The sequence below is a fragment of the Rhinatrema bivittatum genome, chromosome 1 (genome assembly GCF_901001135.1).
Source record: "Rhinatrema bivittatum chromosome 1, aRhiBiv1.1, whole genome shotgun sequence".
Lineage (NCBI taxonomy): Eukaryota > Metazoa > Chordata > Amphibia > Gymnophiona > Rhinatrematidae > Rhinatrema > Rhinatrema bivittatum.
This window is the reverse complement of record NC_042615.1, coordinates 550,409,033-550,431,198: the sequence shown is the minus strand read 5'-3', so window position 1 is coordinate 550,431,198 and position 22,166 is coordinate 550,409,033. Positions and strand designations below refer to the sequence as shown.

General features: G+C 44.5%; 1 protein-coding gene across 1 annotated transcript in view; it reads left to right on the top strand.

Annotated features, from left to right (window-relative positions):
* Window positions 1-9,305: 9,305 nt before the first annotated feature.
* The window catches only part of LOC115099110 (guanine nucleotide-binding protein subunit alpha-14), a 389,345-nt gene continuing 376,484 nt past the window's right edge, over window positions 9,306-22,166 (top strand). The window contains exon 1 of the mRNA XM_029616466.1: window positions 9,306-9,426. Within this exon, the coding sequence (XP_029472326.1) occupies window positions 9,306-9,426 (121 nt within the window). The remainder of the gene's footprint in view (window positions 9,427-22,166) is intronic.

Genomic DNA, 22,166 nt, shown 5'->3' with positions numbered 1-22,166 from the left:
TCTTAGTTTTCTTATCATGCTGGATCCTAGTCTTTCTTTTATGCTTTCTTTGCTTGTCTTCTTCTAATTTCTTTTTCAGGTTCTCCATTTCATGTTCTGTTTCTTCTCTTGCCTCCTGCTTTCTCTCTCAATCTGTACATCTGTCTCTGACATTGATCTTTCCTTTTCATCTCTCTTTTCTGTCTCTGTATCCATTCATAGCTAGATTTCACCCTTCCATCTCTCCCTCTCTCAACTTCCAGTTCTCAATCTCTCTTTTTTCAACTCTCAACTACCCACCAGCTTTGCATCTCCCCCTCTTCTCCTTCTGAGCCCATCTTTCACTCTAAACTCCTTCCCAGCCTCCCGTTCCTCGTTCCCTAGTCCCCCATTTCTACCCTGTATGCATCCCCTCTCCAGTCAACTATTTTTCTTAGCCTCTCATTCCCTCATCAGCTTTAGCTCGTCTGTTGTTCATCTCCTCCCCTACCTCTAACCCCTTTATTCTGTCTCTTACCCCTACCCAGACTATTACCCTTCTTTACAGTTTAAATCCCACCCTCTCCCACTCCCTTTACAGACCTTTCCTCTCACACCCCTCCACAGGACCCCCATTCTAATGCCTCTCAGCCTAAGCCCTCCAGATTTGTAGTTCAAATATATTTGTTGGGTTAAGTAAACAACATCACAAATTACAGATTCTCACAAAATAACAACAACAGTCTGTTCCAAGCCATCGAGATTGAATTAAGTCCCAGTGTGAAGCTTAACAATAACAATAAGGACCGGAACAGGGAACATGGAGAACCATTGTGGAATATAGTTTCATTTTCTTCCCCTCCCCCCAAACCAAACATGCAATAAGATACTAAAAGAAGTACTCAGCAATCCTAGGAGTAACGTACACATTAAAACTACGTGACTGGGACTCCGGTAGCAAATCGGGGCTGGAGGAGAACTGTTAATTAGCCTGGGTGTCAAGAAGAGGCTGTAAGACCATAGTTCCAGAATATTGAACTCTTTGAATTTGAGTTGGAGCTGTCCCCTCCTATTCATCCAGTTATTGGGCTTACGCTGAGGAGGGGTATTAGGCATGTGCCTTCGTATAAGATATGTGGATCCTATCCTCCAAGAGAAGTAGGATGCACAGCTATGCAATAGAATTACCTTATGGCTCTGTAGCCGAAAGTGTAGGAGATAAGTGGTCTTGGAATTTAGCCCAGATAGACATCATTATAGCATCTTGCTTTGGGGAACTGGTTCTGGCAACCATATATTCGAAGGTGAAAATATTCAATATCTTATGAAACCAGTGTTCAATATGCGGTCCTGCCTCCTCCATCCATCGTGCTAAAATTACTTTCTTCCCTATTAGACTTGCTTTCTGGGTAAAACCCAGAATTCTACAGCCCCACCTTCTCTCATACTACCTCTGCCCATCTAACAGCCCCGCTCATACTCACTTAAGAAAATAAGAATATGCCATACTGGGTCAGACCAAGGGTCCATCAAGCCCAGCATCCTGCTTCCAACAGTGGCCAATCCAGGCTACAAGTACCTGGCAGTTAATTGCTGAATCCTGTTTTTTCCCCCAAATTGCCACTCAATCCCCAAGTCCCTGCTCTGCCCCTGCCCATTCTATCCCAGAGTAAAGTTCCCACTCTCCCATCCAATTTCTGAGTCCTTATTTTCCCCCAGTGAGTCCTTGCTCTCTCCTCAATTCCCCCTGCCTCCTCAATCTGAGTTTCATCTCTGCTCTCATCCAATCTCCCTATTCTCCTCAGTCCCCATTTTACCCCTGTTCTCTTACACAGTCCCTTGAGTCCATGTTCTACCCCTGCTCTCCTCCACTCCGCCTCCCCCCATCCTGGAATTCCCTCTTTTCTCCTCCCTCCCAATCTCTGAACCCCTACTCTCTGGAGTCCCAAATCCCCAAGATCCTCACTCTCTTTCTACACCCCCCACTCTCTCCAAGGAGCTTCAAACCTGTATATCGCCCCTATCTTCCTTCCCCCTCCATGCCCTATAGGGGTGTGCAGGGAAGAAAAATGTGTTTTTGGTTCTTTTTTAGGAGGATTTTCCTCATGAATTTCAGTTCATGGAATGTTTGATTCGTTTTGTGTGAAAAAAATTAATCAAACGTTACAAAAAGGAAAGGACACAAAACTGAAAACAGGGCCTCCCGAAGCCTCCCGTCGCTTCCTCTCATCCACCTGGAAAAATGCCAGGGCCAGGATCCCCCCGCCCACTATCACTCACTTATCCAGTTCGGAGGGATTCCACCGGCGAGGTAGGTCGCTGTGACCTAGGCCTTGGCAAGGCTGACACCTTGGCCTAAGCTACTGCCTGGCCCAGAGGCTGGGTCCTGACACCAAAGCTTCGATCTTGAACAAGTCCCAATACCAGAGCCCAGCCTGGAGGCCAGGTCCCAATGCCTGGGCCTCGGCCTAGGGCAGCGCCAAGAGGCCAAGCCTGATACTGTGGCCTAGCCTGGAGGCCAGGTCCCAATGCCTGGGCCTCAGACCAGATGCAGGGACCCAACCCAGAGGCCGGATTCCAACACCTGGGCCTTGGCATAGGCCAGAGCCCAGGTACAGACCCTATGCTGCAGCTCAGAAACCAGGTCCTGATGCCAGGGCCTTGGCCTAGACACAGGATTGACATCAAAATGGCATCGTCTGCTGGAGGCAATGCACCGGGGTTGATTAACTCTGGCGCAACTCAAGCAGACGGCATCAGTTGAAGAAGAAAAAAAGAAAGGATGTTGTCAGAGTTGCCCCGAGGCCTGGGCTCCGGGGCTGTGCCTGACCCTAGGCTGAGGCCCAGGTGTCGGAACATGGCCAGGCCCTGGCATAGGGCCTGGGTCCGGGCTGAGGCTCTCCATTGTGCTAGGGCCTCTGAGCAGGGCCCTAGTATTGGGTCTGGGTCGAGGCCCAAGCATCAGGAACTAGCCTGGCTGCTTCTGCGGACACCGGAAGGATCAGGTAAGTGATTGTTCGGGGGGTTCTCGGGTCTCAGCTGAGGCCCTGGCATCAGCCCAGGCCTAGGCCGAGACCCTGGCATTGCACTCAGGCCTAAGCCGTGGCCCCTACTTTGGGCCTTGGCCTATGCCCTAGGCAAGACCCTGGCCTCGTTCCTAGGCCTAGACCCAATGCAATCATTTAAAACAAATGTAACAAATAAGGTTCATTTCATTGGGGGGGGGGGGGGGGGGTGTGCTCTTGATTCATTTTGGGGCCACCTGAATGAAACGAATTGCCCTTATTTGTCACGTTTCGTGAATTCATTTTAAACCAATGCACGTCCCTAATGCCCTGCACTGGCCTCTAAACTGGTCCTTGATGCTTTGTGCCATTGGATTTGGTGCCTCTTCTTTCTCTCTTGCTGCCCACCTGGTTCAAACATCTGTTGTTTGCACCAACACAGTGCTCTGTATCTATGGAGCGCCCTGCAGTTTGTACAGCTGATGTGTGACCCACACCCGCTACAGGAGAGAAAAGGCACTGGCAGCAGGAGGAGCAGCTGGGACTGTATTATAGCCACAGGGCCATTGCCAGTGACATACTAAGGGGGGGGGGGGCAAGGGGGTGGTCCACCCTGGGTGACAGCCGGGAGGAGGGTGCCATCTGCTTTTCCCTCTAAACTGCATGCGTGCTTGGCCGCATACAACTTTATTCCCCCTGCAGAGGAAGATCGGTGGGGGGGCCATAGTGGAGCTCATCCCGCCACAGGCCAAAGAAAACAAGAGATCCAACCTCCAGGTCCTCCTTCTCTTTCCTGCCCACATGGCCCCAGGGGAAAACGTTGCTGGAGCCGTGTGGGCAGGAAAGAGGAGGAGCGTTGGGGCCCGCGTGCAGAAGAGAAGCAGTGTCTGTGGCAGGGCCGCCACGGAATCCCGCCTCATGGCAGACCAAAGAAGAGGAAAGCCCAGTAGCGGGGCCGCCGCGGATCCCATCTTTGTGGTGGCTGAGAAGACGAGGGCCGCCGCAGAGCACATCTCATGGCAACCCGTGAAGTGGAGGCCAAGAGACGAGAGAGAGAGAGAGGCTGAGGCCCTGTAGAGTATGTGCATGTCAATGGTGTAGCCAGAACTGATTTCTTTGGGTGGGCACAAGTTTAACCTGGGTGGGCTGTAGGCATGCAGGTCTGAGACCTACTAGTTGTATTCCTATTGATAAATAATGCCATATACTGCACCCTACAATGGCTTTCTAAGTAGTTTGCAATAGCCGTTATGCATCATGCGTGAAAATTTAAAAACACTTTATCTCAATTATTTCAAGCACTCACCAGAATTAAAAATTCCTTATTAATCTGTATTAATTTATTTTATATTTCTTGCAGTTTATAAATGCACAAATATACACTGTAAAAAGCAAAGAAAACAAACAGAACCAATCTTGTTGCACGCGGGAGGCCTTGAGTGCCTGATACGCTCGGAGGCCTTCGCTATCTGTTGCGCACACAGGGCCTTGGCAAGTTGTTACGCTGGGAGGCCTTGGCCACCTGTAGCGTGTGCCCTTGGGCCTCGGCGAATCGGGAGAAGAGCGCCGAGCAAGCGCCGAGGCAGGTGAGACACGACCTCGTCTGGGCGGAGACCGGAAGTCCAGGCCCCTACCAACCTGCGCAGCCTCAGGGAGGCCAACCACGCACCTATACAGGGCCTTTTCATTACGCACAGCCAAAGTCTTACTTCCGCCACTGCGGGGATGGGATCCTGTGGCGGCAATGCAGCTGCGGTCCTCCTCTTCGCCGCCATGGGGACAGGATCACGTGATGGCATTGCTCCAACAGGCCTGTTCCGGTTGGGTAGGCCTAAGCCAAAAGTGGGTGGGCCATGTCCCACCCAGGCCCACGCATGGCTACGCCACTGGTGTGTCTGTGTGTGTGTGAGAGTGAGTTAAGAGATTGCATGTGTGTGTAGGAATGAGAACCTATATGTTGTGTGAGAGAGAGAGACAGCATGTGAGAGCCTCTGTGTTTGTGTGAGAGAGCATGTGAGAGTGAGAGTGAGATCCTGTGTGTATGAGACAGCATGTGAGAGTGAAAGCCTGTGTTTGTGTGTGAGAGAGACAGCATGTGGAAGTGAGAGTCTGAGTGTGTGTGTGAGAGACAGTGCGTGAGAATGAGAGCCTGAGTGTGTGTTTGAGGGAGGAAGGGAAGAAGGCAGGTGGAGAGAGAAGAAACAGAAAGAAAAAAAGAGACCTTGTAAAAGAAATTGGGAAGAGACCACGAAAAGGAATGTGGAAAAAAAAAGCCTGGGACCAACTAATTAGAAAAGTAAGATAATTCAGCAAAGGTAAAAAAAAATAATAATAATTTTTAGTGATTGGCATATGTTATGTTAGGGAATGTGCATCAAACATTTGCATTTTGTTCTTTCAGGCTTTACATTTTATATTTTTCTGCATGTTTCTGTTCCTAATTTGGAGTCCCTTATTCTGTATTAGGTAAGGGTCTGTCTGTGTTCTGCATGTGTAACAGAGGTGCAGTATTTCTGCTGGCATGCAGTTTTTCTGTAGGGTTTTGTAGCAGTAGGGATTGTTTTTTTAACCCCAGTAAATAGTGTATTAGTGTTCTAGGGCATGGTGTAATATTTGCGTTGCTGCTGTGTCACAGATAAGGCAGTTGCTGTTTGAGTCCTGAGATAGTGCTGGTATAGTTTGGTATGGTATGCTAAGGTTCTAGGTGTCTTTTTTTTTTGTTTTACAAGGGTTTATGTTTTCAAACAGGTCGATACAGTAAAAAATGCGGGAGAGCCGGCACTCCATGTTGAGCGTTCACCCTCCCAATGCGCGCCCAGGCACCTCTCCTGGGCGTGCGATTCCCTATTTAAATTAGGTGTCTTGCTAATAAGGAGGCGCCAAGGACAATAGCGAGTCCCTAGCGCCTCCTTATTAGCAAAGAGGTGGCTGTCAGCGGGTCCTGACAACCGACGCTCTATTTTACCGGTGTCAGTTTCCGAACCCTGCTGACAGCCATAGTTAGGAAAACAGAGGCCGGCATAATTGAGCATCCATTCTTCTAACCCGCTGACTGATAGGCAGATTTTTTTTTTTTTTTTCATTTTTGGCTCCTCCGACTTAATATCAGTAGGATATTAAGTTGGAGGGTGTACAGAAAAGCCGTATTTTTCTGCTTTACTGTACACTTTTCCGGGTTGCTCAGAATTTAACGCCTGCCGTTGGGCTTGGCCGCACATTTTACCTTCAATATCCCGAGCGATTAACTAATAGGCTCATCAACATGCATTTGCATACGATGAGCGCTATTAATTTTTGGGGGGTTGGCGGCACGTTTTCGATGCGCTATTACCCCTTACAGTATAAGGGGTAATAGACACGCAGCCAATCGCGTGGTAAACGAGTGCACCGTTCTGTATCGGCCTTGAAGTGTTTAGTAGTGAAAGGTTTGCAGTTACATTAAGTCCCGTGAGGGACATGTGTTCAGTGTGTGAGAACCATCTGTCAGGTATGTCCCGACAGAAGAAAGGTTGAGATCCACATCTCTAAGTTGCGAGTGTGCACAACTTTTTTCGCAGCCGTGCACAACTTTTAACCCCCCTACCCCCATGAAGCGATCGGTTCAGGCAGTGATAAACTAAACTCCTGCCCAATCCGATGATATCACACCTCCCTACACCCTCATCCCAGACAGCAGGAATCATCTTTACCCAAACATTATCTCTGGCTGCCACAGGGCTAATCTCGCGGCAAGACATTCAGATAAGCGCAACTCCTGCTGCCACCCACCCCACAACTCGGCGGCCCCTGAAAAGAGGTAGAGGATGCGGAGGCTGCTAGCAGCTCCCATCCCCTGACAGCCAAAGAGAGGAGAAGGATGCGATGGCCACCAGCAGACCCCATCCTGCTAGTGCCCAAAGAGAGGAAGAGGACGCAATGGCTGCCAGCGGACCTCATTTATTTATTTTATGTAAACATTTTTATATACCGAACATATTGTGTACACTTCAAGTCGGTTTACAATAGAGCAATGGACTGTCTTTAACGACATGTCCTAAAAACAAATAAAATATCGTAAAATAAAATAAACTAAGATAAAATAAAACCCTATAAATAATATAACATAGAATTATACAATAGTCAGTTAAAATAATAAAATACATACAAATCATTCAATATCAAACTAACAATAGGGTTAATAAAAATATAAAAATCTCCTGACTATATTCTAGTTCCCAGGGAGAGTCGATTGGAATCATACTGTCGTGATGAAAGCTTGCGTGTACAACCATGTTTTTAGTTGCTTCTTAAAAAGCTGAATACTCTCCTCTAAACGTAGCTCAAGTGGGAGAGAATTCCACAATTTAGGGCCAGCTATTGAAAGGGCTCTTTCCCTAACTGCGTTAAGATGTGCTGATTTTATTGAAGGGACCGAAAGAAGTGCCTTGCCTAAAGACCGTAAATTACGAGAGGGTGTATGAATATGCAGAGTTGCTGGCGGCTGAAGATGAGACCCAGGCCCTGTGTGTATGGCTGGGTGAGAGCCTGGGTGGTGGCTGGGTGACTGCTTGAGTGTGTGGATGAGTACCTGGGTGTGGGGGGTGAGAGCAAGGCTGTGTGTGTGTGTGTGTGAGGGAGAGAGCCTGTATGATGGGTTGTGTGTGTGAGCAAGAGAGACAGAGGGAGCCTGGGTAAGGGGGTTTGTGACTAGCTTTTTTTAGTTTTTGTTTAAGAATACAACTAGCCAAAGGGTAGCCAGGATGCTGAGATTAGATCCTTTCCTGTTGCACTCCACCCTGCAGGGGGGTGCTGTGGAACACACCACAGAATAAACCCAAACTGCTAGCTTTCATGGCTCACGGAACAGCACCAGGAAGCAGCAGGATTGCCAGCTGGCTCCAGATTCTCACGACAAGGTTGATCTAGTCCTGGTTTTACCCCACTGCATGCAGGGACGTGTAGCTTCTGACTTACCGGTGTACTCCTTAAGAAAAGCAAAACGGCAGGTTCCTCCAATCAGTGGGGTAAAACCAGAACTGAATCAACCTCTCCTGAAAATCAAAAGCCGATTGGAAATCTTGGGAAGCAGCTACATACATCTCATTCCTCTGCCTGACGAAACGGGGCTTAGGGAAAGTGAAAGCGCATCCACCCCGCTTTTAGCGAACAAAATATGCTTCAAGCTTAACAACAGTGAAGAAAAGAAAAGAAAAAAAAAAAGTTTGGCTTCCCACAAGCTCTGTAGAACAGGTTTGTCCTCATTGTACAGATGCCTGATCGATAGCAATGTACCACCTACGTGTTTACCAGTGCAAAACATCCACCGCTGCCTTGCCCGCCCCCACACAACTTTATTTATTATTTCATTTTGGCTTTCTGCCCTGAGAGATTTATTTTCGCTCCCTGATGAATTCATGAATAACCAAATAAGAGGAAAAAAAATATCCCTCTATGCCAAGGAATGGGAGGTGGGGGGAATCTCAGAATTAAAAGAATGAATAAGCAGCTAAGGCTTGTTCTATGTTTTCAGTGCATAACAGAGGGTTATGTGCATCTTTTTCTAGGGCTGCTGTTAAAAAAGACAAAAAAAAGAAAGAGCAGGAAAGAAAAGGGCCGGTAGCAGACGCCATTGCACGCTAGCAGTCGGCCCGGCTGGGCCGGGTGGCAAGGAGAACCACCCCCTCCCGCTCCACCCTCCATCCCTCCACCCCCTCCACTTCAGCAGCTCCAGCAGGAAACAGAAACACTTCCCTGTATCCACTCCCACCGCCACCAGCCCTGACTTTTCACAGGCGAGGGTGTGTTTTTTTTTTCCCCTCTTTCTCTTCCCCTCCCTTCGCTGCTCTTCTGTGTGCATACAGGAAATACAGCATGTGATTTTCTTTTTTGACAACAACGAGAAGGATTCTTGATCTTTATAAACTTTGCTATTTGTTAGCTTCAGCTCTCTTCCTCGCTGCCTGCGTGACCCCGATAGATACCGAGGAGGGAGTTAAGGGGCTACTGGTGCTCAGGGGCTGGGGGGAGAGCCAACGCTGCTGGCAGATTACAGTGCGAGAGATACGATATTTGTCATTTGCACCCCCCCTCTTTCTTGCTCTTTCGGACCGGATCGGGACAGGAAGGGGACCGCTGGTTGAACGTGGTGAAAATCCTCCCCCGGAGCTGGATTGAGAGGAGACGGACGGCTTGTTGTCCCCCCTTTGCCTGGAGCAGAAGGAAATCGGATTGCTAGTCGGTTGCTATACTAATATTCATATTATTTGTATGTGAAAAGGAGGACGACGCACACACATTTCTTTCTTTCTTTTTTTTTTTTTTGGACGGCATTTTTCCTCCCTTTAATTTTTTTTTTTTGTTGTCATGGCGGGTTGCTGCCTGTCTGCTGAAGAGAAGGAATCGCAAAGGATAAATGCAGAGATCGAAAGACAGCTGCGCAGGGACAAGAAGGATGCTAGGAGGGAGTTGAAACTGTTGCTTCTGGGTAAGTGGTGCGCCCCCCCCCCTCCCCCTTATTTAATGTATCTTTCTGGCCGTCAGTGGGCGGGGGAGGCTTTTTTTTTTTTTCTTGCGGATTGGACTTGATGAGCTGTTTTAACGAACTGAAATTGAAAACCGTTTTGTTTTATTTATTTATTTTTGCTGCTTTGGCTACGATGTCTTCTCGTTCTTGCGTTTGCTGGCATCCTTGATCTTTCCCATTCCATCAGAAACAAATAGCAAAACACCCACTTCCTTGAAGCCGGAGACAACAATTTCGCGCAATCACGTCTTCACATCTGGCTCGCGGGAGACTAGAATAGACGTGGAAGCGGCGTCCCCCCCCCCCACAGAGGGTCCGCTACCTTCCCCCCCCCCTCGGGGAAGTGTGCCGGGGGGGGGGGGGGGGCAGAAAGCAGGGCCCACCCTGGAGAGAGAGAGAGAGAGCGCGCGCGTGCAGGGTCGCCGCTTCTCCGCCAGCTCGTGCGTCCCTCCACGCGTGAACGATGTGGACGCGGGGGAGGGGCCCCCTCCCTGGTGTCCGGGACGGGGGGGGGGAGGGGAACCGCTGCCCTGAAGAGTCTCGCGACTGCGCGGGGGGGGGGGAGGGAGCCGGGAGCGCGCGCTCCCTGCTTCGCTCTGTCTGACTTAGTCCCTCCTCGACAGAATCGCACCCCGGGCGAAACAAACCTTTCCGGGCCAGCTATGGGGAGGATACTGTGGAGCCCCGGGGTTATGAAACGGTGTAGGAAAAGTGGCTGGCTCTGGAAAACCCCCCGTGCTTTCATTTTGGCCCAGATACCTGGAACCCCGAGGGAAACGCGTGCCGCCACAGTCCCCAAGCACTTCTCCCCCAAAGGCATATATTTATGCCCATTACGAAATCGCAGTTTCCAATTTTTTTTTCTTTTGCGGGCATAAACTTTTAAGTTTGTTTCCAAGTGGGAGTGGATATTTAAGACTTTATTTCGAATGCAGCCCCAAAGGAAATATTAAAACGGTTGACCATATTGCACACTTACTTTTTCCCACTTATGGATCTGTTTTTACTAACTGACCAGTTTTTACTATAGGATTTGCCTTTGTTTGTTTGTTTAAAAAAACAGCAATGGCGAAGTGCATTTCTCGTCAGTCATGAAGATTTGTTCTGATTTTTAACAGTGGAGCTTAAGAGGGCAAGTTTTTAACAAATGCAAGAGAAACCAATTCTGAGAGAGGGTAGGAAGCAGTTCGGCCCTGGCTTCACTTCGTCCTGCTCCCCCAGTCCATGTCCTGCCTTTTGCCACTCTCATATGCAACTGTTTTCGGTTCTGCATCAAAAAGTCTGACCCTCCTTGGGTAGAACACACAAGAACACCGAGGTAGCCCCCCTTCCCCTCCTTACTATCTCCCCTATTCACATAGGTACATTTGACATTAATGCAGGTTATCAGTGAACAGGGGCTGTGGTAAATAATGTGTGTTTGCCAGTTACCGCACCTTTGTGAGTAGGGGCGTATGTTTACTAATGGTGCTTGGGTAAAAAGGAGGAGGATTTATTATAGAATGCATGGAACAAAACCAGAAGTATACCTCCATAATTTCTATATTTAATGTGCATGCAAAGTAAGCCCTCTGACAATGCTTGAATGAGGCATGTAATTTGTTAAGAAGAATTTTTTTTTTCTCCTATGAATATACTGGCTTTCAGCTCTGGTGATGAATACCAGAGCAAGATTTTCTAGCCAGTGTTTTAATACCCTGTGAAGAATTAATGGATCTGCCATTCAGTTCCTTTTCTATCCTTTCCGAATCCTGAAATGAATTATGATGTTTCATGGAGTTGGCAGCCAAGTTAGGGCAAGTTTACAGCAGAGAAAATTGTATCATTGTAATTCCATGATACCCTAGCACTTAAATAATTTTACTTCAGATAACAGAGATAAAAAATATCACAGCAAGCCTGAGAGAGGATGAGGAAATATTTCTTTTTCAGAGAGGTTATTGGATGCATGGAATTGCTTACTGGCAGAGGCCTGTGCCTCCAGTGGCAAAATTCTGGATGCAGTGACCTGTCACTGCTGCCATAGCCACAACTCTCAGAGCCAATGGGAGTTGCTTTTGCCAGAAGCCATGAAGACTGGGGCAGGGGGGTTCCTAAAAAATGCTAAAACTAAATCCATCACTGAGCAACTAACGTCATGACAAAATGTAAGCATGCTTGAAATAGATACAGAGTGCAGTGGTGGGGGCAGGTGAGGTAATAGTAGGAAAAAAAATGGGTGACCTGGGTGTTGAGCAATTTACGGAAACCTATAGTATATGCTCAATCACGCTGAGCAGTAAACAGCCAAAATAAGGACAGTTGGCTCTGCCAGTCTGCCTTCCCTACACTACTCTACTTGAAGTTATCTCCAAGCTGTCAGCTGTACAAGTTTGACCACCTGCTTGATATGCCTTCTCCCTAGCTGGGAAACATAACCAAGTCAGCCTATCTATGCTAGGAACCTTGCCACCACCACCCCCCCACCCCAATTATATCTGAGGTTTACCAAAGTGTGCTGTGTGGTTTTTTTTTATTGGTTGACCTTAGTGCCTCTTCTTGGGAACATGACAAAGCAGGTCATTTTATCTGTCATCTCCCATTTTGTTACCATTTACTCTCAGAGATGGAAAATACCCTGATATCATGTTACCCTGGCACCTAAAAATTGATACCTGGTGCTGTCCTGGGTGGAGCTGCCTTCATATGTAGCAGGTCCATGCCAGAATAAAAGCTACCACTGTTGCTGCAGTTGGGCCTTGAAAGCCACTGCCAGCATGGAAGAGAGAGAATAAAATAGAAGCAAAAAAATAAAAAAAATAAAAAACAAAACAAACAAAACAAATCACAACTATAAAAGAAAAAACTTCCAAAAATGTCAAAATAAAAATCAGGAAAACCCAAAACAAAAAGCTAACTATAAAAAAGAAATACAAATACAGACAAAAATAAGAAAAAGCTAAAAAGCAGCAAAAAGTAAAAACAAAAAAAATAAAACAAAGATGAAGAATAGCATACATAATTCTCATGGAATAAATGGTGCACATAAATAGATATTGTCACATGTTGCCCAAACTGTTCTTTGGTGAGGAATAAATGTCACGCCCATTCCCTCTATGCTAGAAACCATCTCTTACAAGTTTACTTTCAGCTGTTTTGTAGTATTCATGTTTTGGGTGTCAAGTTAGTATTAGCACAGATCTCTCTGGTACAAGTAACTGCTTAGAGGGGAGTTGTCAAAACTTCAAACACATTTGCCTCAGAGGGATGAAATATAAAACCAAAAAGGAAACAGGATGCATTTAATAGCATCATTTGTTCTAAATGAGGACTGAATTATTTGAGGTATTGTTGATAGTACTGGTTCTTTCATAGTTGTCCAGTGTAGTCTCCTTTTGGGTGGTCAGCTCTGCCTCAGCTCCGGGGGGGTTCCAAGGATGTGAAAGATGCAGCTTTATAGACTGATTAGAATTTGAATTGTAGAAGAGTTTGGTTGCTTTCTAGTCCTATCGCTTACCCCTGACATCCCTCAGTCCCCATATACTCACTGAAAAGAATGGTAATCAACGCTCAACAGTGCTTGCAGTTGTAACATTCACAGATGCATAAATTATCCCTCGCTCTCATTCACTTCTTGTCTTTCATGTTCTTCCAGTCTCTAACTCTGGTGTTTTGTTTTTTTTTGGGGGGTGGGGGTGGATTTGGATTTTTGATCTAATTACTAGCCTTTTCCAAATCCATGCTCGAGGCGAGTTATGATTCAGATATTGTTAGTTATTTCCTTGCCCAAGAGGCAGGGAAATCTCCAGCATTTCCGTCCAGCGCACTGTGCAGTTTGTTGGAGTTTACAGTATGCTTGGCTGTCAAAAATCTGTGTAACAGATCAGTGTCCAGCAAAATTGGCAGATCTTCAGCAGAATGGCTGAAAACTTTGGTAACTCAACCTGAGATCCCTTGGAAAATTTTATATTGCTGGTCCAATACAACCCCTTCCACCCCTTGATTCCAGGTAATTTTGGTAGGAAAGCACTGTGGCACTTTCAGAGACCTAAGTGAAAGCTTTACTATGTTCTGTACAGGAAAACCCAAGCACTCTAGCCAGCAACATTAGCTTGGGCATAGTTTAGATATTAGCAGTCTTATTCATTGGCAAATAAATATTTGTTTTACATGCACACGCACACAAACTTTTTTTTTTTTTTTTTGAAAGAGGGGCGACTGTTTCAGTGGTCACTTGCCCCAACAGAAAAGTGAAGGTAAAACCACCTTAAAAAAAAAAAAGCCTCTGAAGAGTTACATCAGGATTCAAAACGCAGTAAAAGGACTCTTGGAGCATGCCGCCTTCACACAGTCCCCTGCTCGTGTTTAATTTCCTGTGTGGTTTGTTGCTGACCTTCAGTTTACAGTTGAAGATGGTACCTATGCAGTCTCAGAAATACATGTACAATACTATCTTTGTACTAATAAGGACCTCACTGTTTCAGATGCCTGTTTCAAGAACAAAATTTCTAGTTTTGTAGAAGAATAAAGTTTTTTTTTTTTTTTTAAATGTGCCACACATTGTACAAAAGCAGAACAAAAGAGGTCTGTGTGGCATCGAGATTGCTTACTGTGAAAATGTGGTGCAGGCAGGTTCCTAGTGATTAGAGTGCCTCGGGGATCAGTTCTGTGACCGGTTCTGTCCAATATCTTTGTGAGCGACGTAGCAGAAGGGCCAGAAGGAAGAGTTTGTCTTTCTGCGAATGACACTGAGTGGATACGCTGGAAGGAGTAGAGAAGAATAAAAAAAAGTGATCTAAGAAAACTTTGGTGGTTTGGCAGCTGGGATTCAAGGCCAAGAAATGCCAGAGCCATGCATTTGGGGGTGCAGAAAAATCAAAGCAGCTCTGTGTGATTGGGGGAGGGGCAATTGACTGATGTGCACAGACTGGGAAACAGACCTCCTGGATGATAGTGTCTGATGATCTGAAAGCAGTGAAGCAATGTGACATGGTGGTAGCTCTCTCTGCTGTGCAAGCCCAGAAAGATGCCCGGGGTATTATGTTCAGTTCTGGAGGCAGTATCTCAAAAAGGATGGATACAGGATGGAAGCAGTCCAAAGAAAGGCAACCAAAATGGTGTGGGGTCTGCACTGGAAGATGTATGGGACTGAAGGACCTAAATACACTGGAGGGGGGGGGGGCAGGAAAGAAAGGACAGCGATACGGACTTTTAAATATCAGTGAGGTATTAATGATGCACAAGAATCACAGCTTTTCTGATGCAAAGAAAGCTGTAGAACTAGGGTCATAATATGAGGTTGCAAGTGCATAGACTTAGGCACAGTGTCAGGAAATATTTAATCACAGAAGGGTGGGGGATGCATGGCATGCCCTCCTGGAAGAGGCAGTGAAGACAAAAATAGTAATAAAATTCAGAAAAGTGTGGGATAAACATAGAGGATCCCTAACAGATAAAGAAAGGACATGAAGAAAAGGGGGTAACCTGTGTTAACTGGGGTAACCTGCACAGAGCATCAGTTACCACTCATACAAAATAAAGAAAGAAATAAACTTGCTGGACAGGTTGGATGGACCACCTGGATCTTTTTCAGCCGTCATTTAGTAATTTTTGTAATTAACTGGCTCTGGGGAGATCCCCCAGGCCACAGCTGACTCTTCTCTCCTCCTCTTGAACTGCAAGGAGAAGATCCCCAGACCCCTGTGCTAATCCTTCTTGCAGGGAGGAGATCCCTAGGCTTCCCTGCTGACTCTTTTCTGCTCCTGAGCTGTGGAGAGAGAGAGAGGAGTCCCAGGCCCACACTCATTCCTCTCTCTGTGGGAGCCAGTGAGACTGGCACAGTGAATGGGAGTCAGGAGAAGTGGCAGGTAGGGAAGGACAGTGATGACAGGAATAGAACTTTGGAGGGACAGAAATCTTCTCTGTGAAGTTTTGCATGTTTCCACTTGTTTTATGATAATTCTTATATTGGGCCCGTTGTATGTATCCTGGTCTGCAAAGTATTCATTTCACGTCGGACCAATGCAACAACAAACAATGCTAACCTTGCACCTCACATTCAAGTTTATAGGTCTGATTCAAACTCTGCGCATGGTTATAAATTGAATTAATTAATGTATTTGTAAAATTTGTGCCCACTCAATCCACTCTTCTTGGCGGTTCACAGTTCCTGCATGTTAATTTAAAATTAACAGACAGGAAAACAATAGGTGTAAATACATGAAAAACATGTAAAAGAAATTAGATAATCATTCGGCTAAAAAAAACCTATAATTAAAACCTATAATTAAAAGGGAACAATAAATATAAATACATAAAAGAAATTAAACAATCATTCATTTAAAAATGAATGTCAACATGATATAAAAAATGTGACAAGGTGTGGAGAAGTGGCCTAGTAATTAGAGTAGAAGGGTGAAAGCCAGGGTTTAAATTCCACTGCCGCTCCTTGTGAATTTGAGCAAGTCAAGTTACACTCTGTTGCCCCAGGTACAAAATTGTAAGCCCTTTGGGGACCGGGAAATACTTACTGTATCTGAATATAATCTGATTTGAAGAATCTGAAAGGCAGAATATAAATAATAATAAAAAAAAAAGGTCAAATGAGTCACATTTGAAGTTCAGCTAGGGCCCTTTGAGCACTGCAGAACACAGCTGAAGTGATTTTATTTATTTATTTATTTATTTCTTTTATATACCGACATTCGATCGAGATATCACATCGGTTTCCAGATAACTAAAGGAATAGGGTGGTAACAGCCCTATTTTACATTATAACATGGTAATAAATAGATATAAGAATATTTTACATTATAACATGGTAATAAATATAACAAGTTGTAACAGAACTAACAGGAAAACATGGAACATTAGACTATAGTATATAACATATGTACATAAATGGCTTGTTGATGAGGATAAATTATGGTAAGGATAGCAGGGAGGGTAGAGGGGGGGAGGGGAGAGAAAGGGATGGGTGGGAGGAAGGTAGTGATAGGGAGGGAAAGGGTGGGGCGAGATGCTTGTGTAGGAATCAACTGCTTGGAAAGTTCAGAAGAGCCAACATCTATGTCGCCCCCATTTGTTTCTTGGATGCAGTTGTGCTCGTGAGTTTACATACCCCAGGCAGAATTTGTAAGGTATGTAGCATTGTAAGGTATATAGCATTTTAAGAAAACATGTGTGATCAGACAAAACACATCTGTTATGTTTCAAATTAAACTTTTATGTATCACAGAATAGCACAATCATTAAACAAACCATAGCAATAAAGGAAATAATAAAATGTTCCTGTTCAAAAGTTTACATACTCTTGAATGTTAGGGCTGATAATATACACTTAACTTGACACACAAAGGTTGAGATGGCAACGAAGGGTAGGTATTTACACCTGTGCCTTATTTGATTGTAATTGGTGTCTGTCTATAAAGTCAATTAGTTTCTTGAGAAACCCTCATACATTTCATCCAGGGCTGCACTGACTATAATGGTTACTGAAGCATGGGAAAAGCAAAAGAACTGTCAAAGGATCGGCAGGCAAAAGTAGTTCAACTTTATAAATCAAGAAAAGGATATAAAAAGATATCCAAAGATTTGAAAATGCCAATCAGTACTGTTCAAAGTCTGATCAAGAAGTGGAAAATTATGGGTTTGGTTAATTAATTTCTTTCTTTCTTTATTTAGGGATTTTTTATATACCGCGGCACGTTAAAAACATAACCTTGGTTTACAATGAACAATAATTCAGCAACAAGCTTTACAATCAAATGAATTTAGCATGAAACATAACATATCAATTAAAACCAGTAAACATAGGATAATCATATTATACAATGGAGACGTACTTAAAAGGGGAAGGGTATATAAAGGAAAATTATATATAACTTGGGGTATATATAATAGGAAATATATATAACTTAGAAGTCTGAGATTTGGGATGGATCTATGGATCAGAAACAGTTTTAACAAAATTAAAAGTAGGGCAAAGAATTAGATCAATGAATGTAGTTGGAGTTATTGAAAAAGGTCTACTTGGAGAGTGAAAGAGAATAGTATGTGTAACATATATTCAGCAATTTCTGAAGGGTATATGTTCATTAAGTGTAGGCTTGTTTGAACAGCCAGGTTTTAAGATTCTGTTTAAATTTCCTGTGGCAGGGCTCCTGGCGCAGGTCTGTGGGCATTTTATTCCAGATGTTGGTTCCAGCGATCGTGAATGAGCGTTCTCTCGTTGAAACATGTTTTATATGTTTGAGTGTTGGAGTAGAGAGTTTAGCTTGGTGCATTTTTCTTGTTGATCTGTCGGATGTGTGATTAATACCAAACCGGACCAAGAAAGATTTCAGACACAATTGCCAGGACAATTTGTCAGGTTGCAAAGAAAAACCCACAAGCAACTTCTCCTGAAATACAGGCTTTTTTGAAACAAAGTGGTGTGGGTGTTTCAGCATATACAATAAGGAGATACTTGAACAAAAATGGGCTGCATGGTTGCCAGAAAAAAGCCATTGCTGCTCCAATGCTACAAAATAGCCCGCTTACAATTCGCCAAACAGCACCTAGAGAAGCCTCAAAACTTCTGGAATAAAAAAATAATTTGGAGTGATGAGACCAAAATTGAACTTTATGGTCACAACCATAAATGCTATGTTTGGAGAGGAGTCAACACCATCCCTACCATGAAGAATAGAGGTGGATCTCTGCTGTTTTGGGTGGCACAGGGAATTTGGTCAAAATTGATGGCAGGATGAATGCAGCATCTTATCAGAAAATATTGGAAAATAATTTGCATTCATCAGTCAGGAAGCTGTGCATGGGGGCACACTTAGACTTTCCAACACGACAGTGATCTGAAACAAGACCAAGTCGATCCTTTTAGTGGCTGCAGCAGAAGAAAGTGAAGGTTCTGGAGTGACCATCACAGTCTCTTGACCTCAACATCGAGCCGCTTTGAGGAGAACTCAAACAGGCAGTCCATGCTAGACAGCCAAAGAATTTACAGGATCTGGAGGCTTTTTGCCAAGAGGAATAGGCAGTTTTACCACATGTGCAGTGGTGGTCAAAATTAGTGTTAGGTATTATAAAGAAAAGAATGGAAAATTCTCAACCATCACAAAAGACTGCAAGCAGTCATTGATGCAAAAGAGGACAATACACGATATTAGGAACTAAGGGTATGCAAACTTTTGAACAGGACCATTTTATTATTTTTTTTATTGCCTTGGTTTGCTTAATGATTGTGCCATTCAGTGATGCATAAAACAGTTTAATTTGAAACACATTAAAAATAACAGGCGTGTTTTGTCTGATCTCTCATGTTTTCTTCAAATGCTACACATCTTATAAATTCTGCCAGGGGTATGTAAACTTATGAGCACAACTGTATATCTGTATATCTCATGCCTTTCAGGGTGGTGTACAATGAGACGTACATAAAATCGTCCAATATGACACACAAAGACAGTTTTCTGAGGCGTGACCAAAGACTGTCAAGGGGTTACTTACAGTAAAGTAAAATATACAACTGCATTCTCGGTCAATCCTCCTGAGAAACACAGCAACCAGAACAGTTCCCCTTCCATGAAAGGTTTTAGTTATCACAAAGGCTTGTCCCAATTGCTAACTGTATTTCATTAATCTATGGCATGAATGCGCTGCTTTATAATGTGGACAAGCTTGGCCATTTTTCTCATTTAATTCAAATAATTTAATATAAATCTTAATGTTAAAATATGCTTTAATTTAATCATGTGCTCTTTCCTTTCCTTAGAAAACCATTTTTAACTGAAACCTTATAGATTTAAATGAAGAACAGGATATCATCTCAAACCAAATTGCTTTAAACAGAGAAGCATAAGACACTAGCAGCCAGTAAAGACTGTAAGGCCCGTCTGGTCTGCCCGGTGTATTCTTCCTGCTGTTGAGCCCTGGAGGCTGCTTTAAGTTCAGGTTTATCTTTAGGTTCTCAAAATTAAGCATCTTCTGTATTTTTATCCCATGCTTGTTTTGAGTTCTGGTGCAGAGGATGGTATTATGAACTATATGAACACCTCGAGAGGCTCGTTAGGAAAATTAGAATCAGGGGGTAGGAGGCAGTGTCCTGTGGTGGATTGGTAACTGGCTGAAGCCTAGGAAAGAGATAGTAGGATTGAACAGTCCTTTCAATGGAGAAAGACAGTGGAGTGTCCCGGTGAAGTGCAGTTTTTAATATATGTTTAAATGATCTGGAAAAAGGGAGTGATGAGTGAGGTGATCAGAATGGCAGATGGACACAAAATTGGGTAGTAGCTGAATCGCAAAGCCATTGTGAGGAATTGCAAGTCTCGCAGACTGGGCGTTTAAATGGTAAAATGAAATTTAAAGTGGACAAGTGCAAAGGGATGCATATAGGGAAGAATAATCCCAACTATAGATACACAGTGCTGGGCTCCATATTAGGCACCACCACCCAGGAAAAGGATCCTGCAGTCACTGAGGCTGATGTAATAAGGGGCACTAATCTTAGCACAGCCTTTTACTCCTGTTTCAGCGTGCATTTTTCTGGCATAATCTGGTATGAAACAGGGGATTTAATGCCTAAAATAAATGTGCATTAAAATAGGAGTAAAAGCCAGCACCAAGATTAGCGCGGGTGCATGCAAATCCCATGTAAAAAGTAGGCATGGGCTATTCCTCAGCAATGCAAGGAGGTGTGTTAAAGAGCAGACAGTTTAAAGCACATTTTTCTTAATGCTTGAAATTTAACTCCGGGGGTCAGAGCAGGAGTAAAATTTAACTCACTGTACCCAGTGTGGTAGTGTCCTAGCTGCTTCTGCCACATTCGGCACAGCAATAGAAGACCTTTGACCACCAGAAGTGCGAGTTTACTTCACCTTGGACCCGGGTGCTCTCAGGGAGGGCACCTGCAACTGAACAGCACACTGGCATTGTGCATCCTGACTTTGCCGTACTGTTTAACTGACGATGCCCATCCCAGGGAGCTTACACTTTGTGCAGCAAGTTGTAAGTGCCCACTCTAAAGGGCAAATTCCTGCATCCAAGGCCCTTTTGGCAAAGAATGGCAAGTAAAGTCCAAGCATGAGCTCTCTGGGGTGGGCACCTATGGCTAACTTAACAAAGCATAACCTCTCTTGGGGGACGGGGGGAGGGGGGGGGGAGAACCTAAAGCCGAATAGGATGCCAGTCGGATGCACAGCAGCAAAGTGCCAATCATTCAGCTGCAGGTGCAGTCCCCAGAGAGCTTATACCTTCTTTGGTCTGAGGTGAAGTAAACTCACATTTCTGGTGGCCAAAGTTATTCTGTTGCTGTGCCCAGTCTGGTAGAAAGGCCTGTACTGGGCACGGGTACAGCAATAGAATATCATGGACACCAGAAATGTGAGTTAACCTTTACTCCTCCTCAGGCCAAGGACTTAACCTGAAAATCCACTTAAGTGCATTAAACCAGGAGTACGAGGTAAGCACTTGAAGTTAGAAGGAGAGTGACCAAAATGAACTTACATGCTAGATTGTGCCCAAGTTGGGATGCCCATTGCCAGTCTTGCATGCAAGGCCATTTTGCCAAGTGAAATTAAAGAGTGAGCAGTCTGGAATGGCAACTACACCAAAGTGCATACTGTTCGGCCATAGGTTCCTGCTCTAGAGATCTTTCCCTTTGATTTCACTTGGCATGCTTTGCCCAAATGGTCTTGCATGTGAGATTGTGCCCAAGTTGGGATGCCCGGTGCCAGTCTTGCATGCAAGGTCATTTTGGTCACACTTCTTCCAACTTCAAGTACTTTACCTCTTTACTCCTGTTTTAAAGCACTTTAATTCATTTATATATTTATTTAAAACATTTTTGACCCGTCCTTCCTATGTTCGGGGCGGGGTACAATATAACATTCAGAATTAATAAAAACAAGGAATTGAAAAATGACGAACAGTCATTATGAAACGTACATCACTTTTGCAGATTTTTCAGTTTATCTCCAATTTAAGTGTTTCTTTTTTAAACTCCTGTTTGGTTTGATCCATTAGAATACGGCATCCCGCAGGGACCCCTGTTTTTAAAGCATGCGCTAAATAAAACTTGCACTAAAATTGAACTCCAAATTTAAGGTGAATTTCATTACATTGGCCCCTTTGTGAGCAATACTTTGAAATCCTCACCTCAGTGTGCAGGGGTGGTCAAAATTAGTGTTAGGTATTGTAAAGAAAAGAATGGAAAATAAAATGGAAGAGATAATACCTCTGTAATCTTTCATGGTGCAACTGCATCATGAGTATTGGGTGCAGTTCTGGTCATCCTAGTTAAAAAAAAAAATATATATAGTGGAACTAGAAGAGGTGCAGAGAAGGGCGACCACAAGAAGTGGCAGCAGGATTTGAACCCTGGCTTCCTGCCTCCTGCTCTAACCAATAGGCCTTTCCTCCATTGTGGAGGCCTCCACATTGTGGGTTGTTTCTTTTTTTTTTTTTTATTCCTTTTGAGCCATTCCTATTACCTTTTGTTCTCCTTTTGCAGAAAAATGCTCACTGCTTTTGCATTATCTGTACTTTTGAGATATATGAATGCCACTTCTTCTTCTCCTCCTAGTCTGTATCTGGATTTGTGTGAGACAATGGTCCATTTCCTGGTAGTCTCTCGGTTGGACTACTGTAATGGCCTATGTGTTGGCCTTCCACAGCAGCTTATATATAGGCTTCAAGTAGCCCGAAAATGCAGCGGCTAGGTTGGTGCT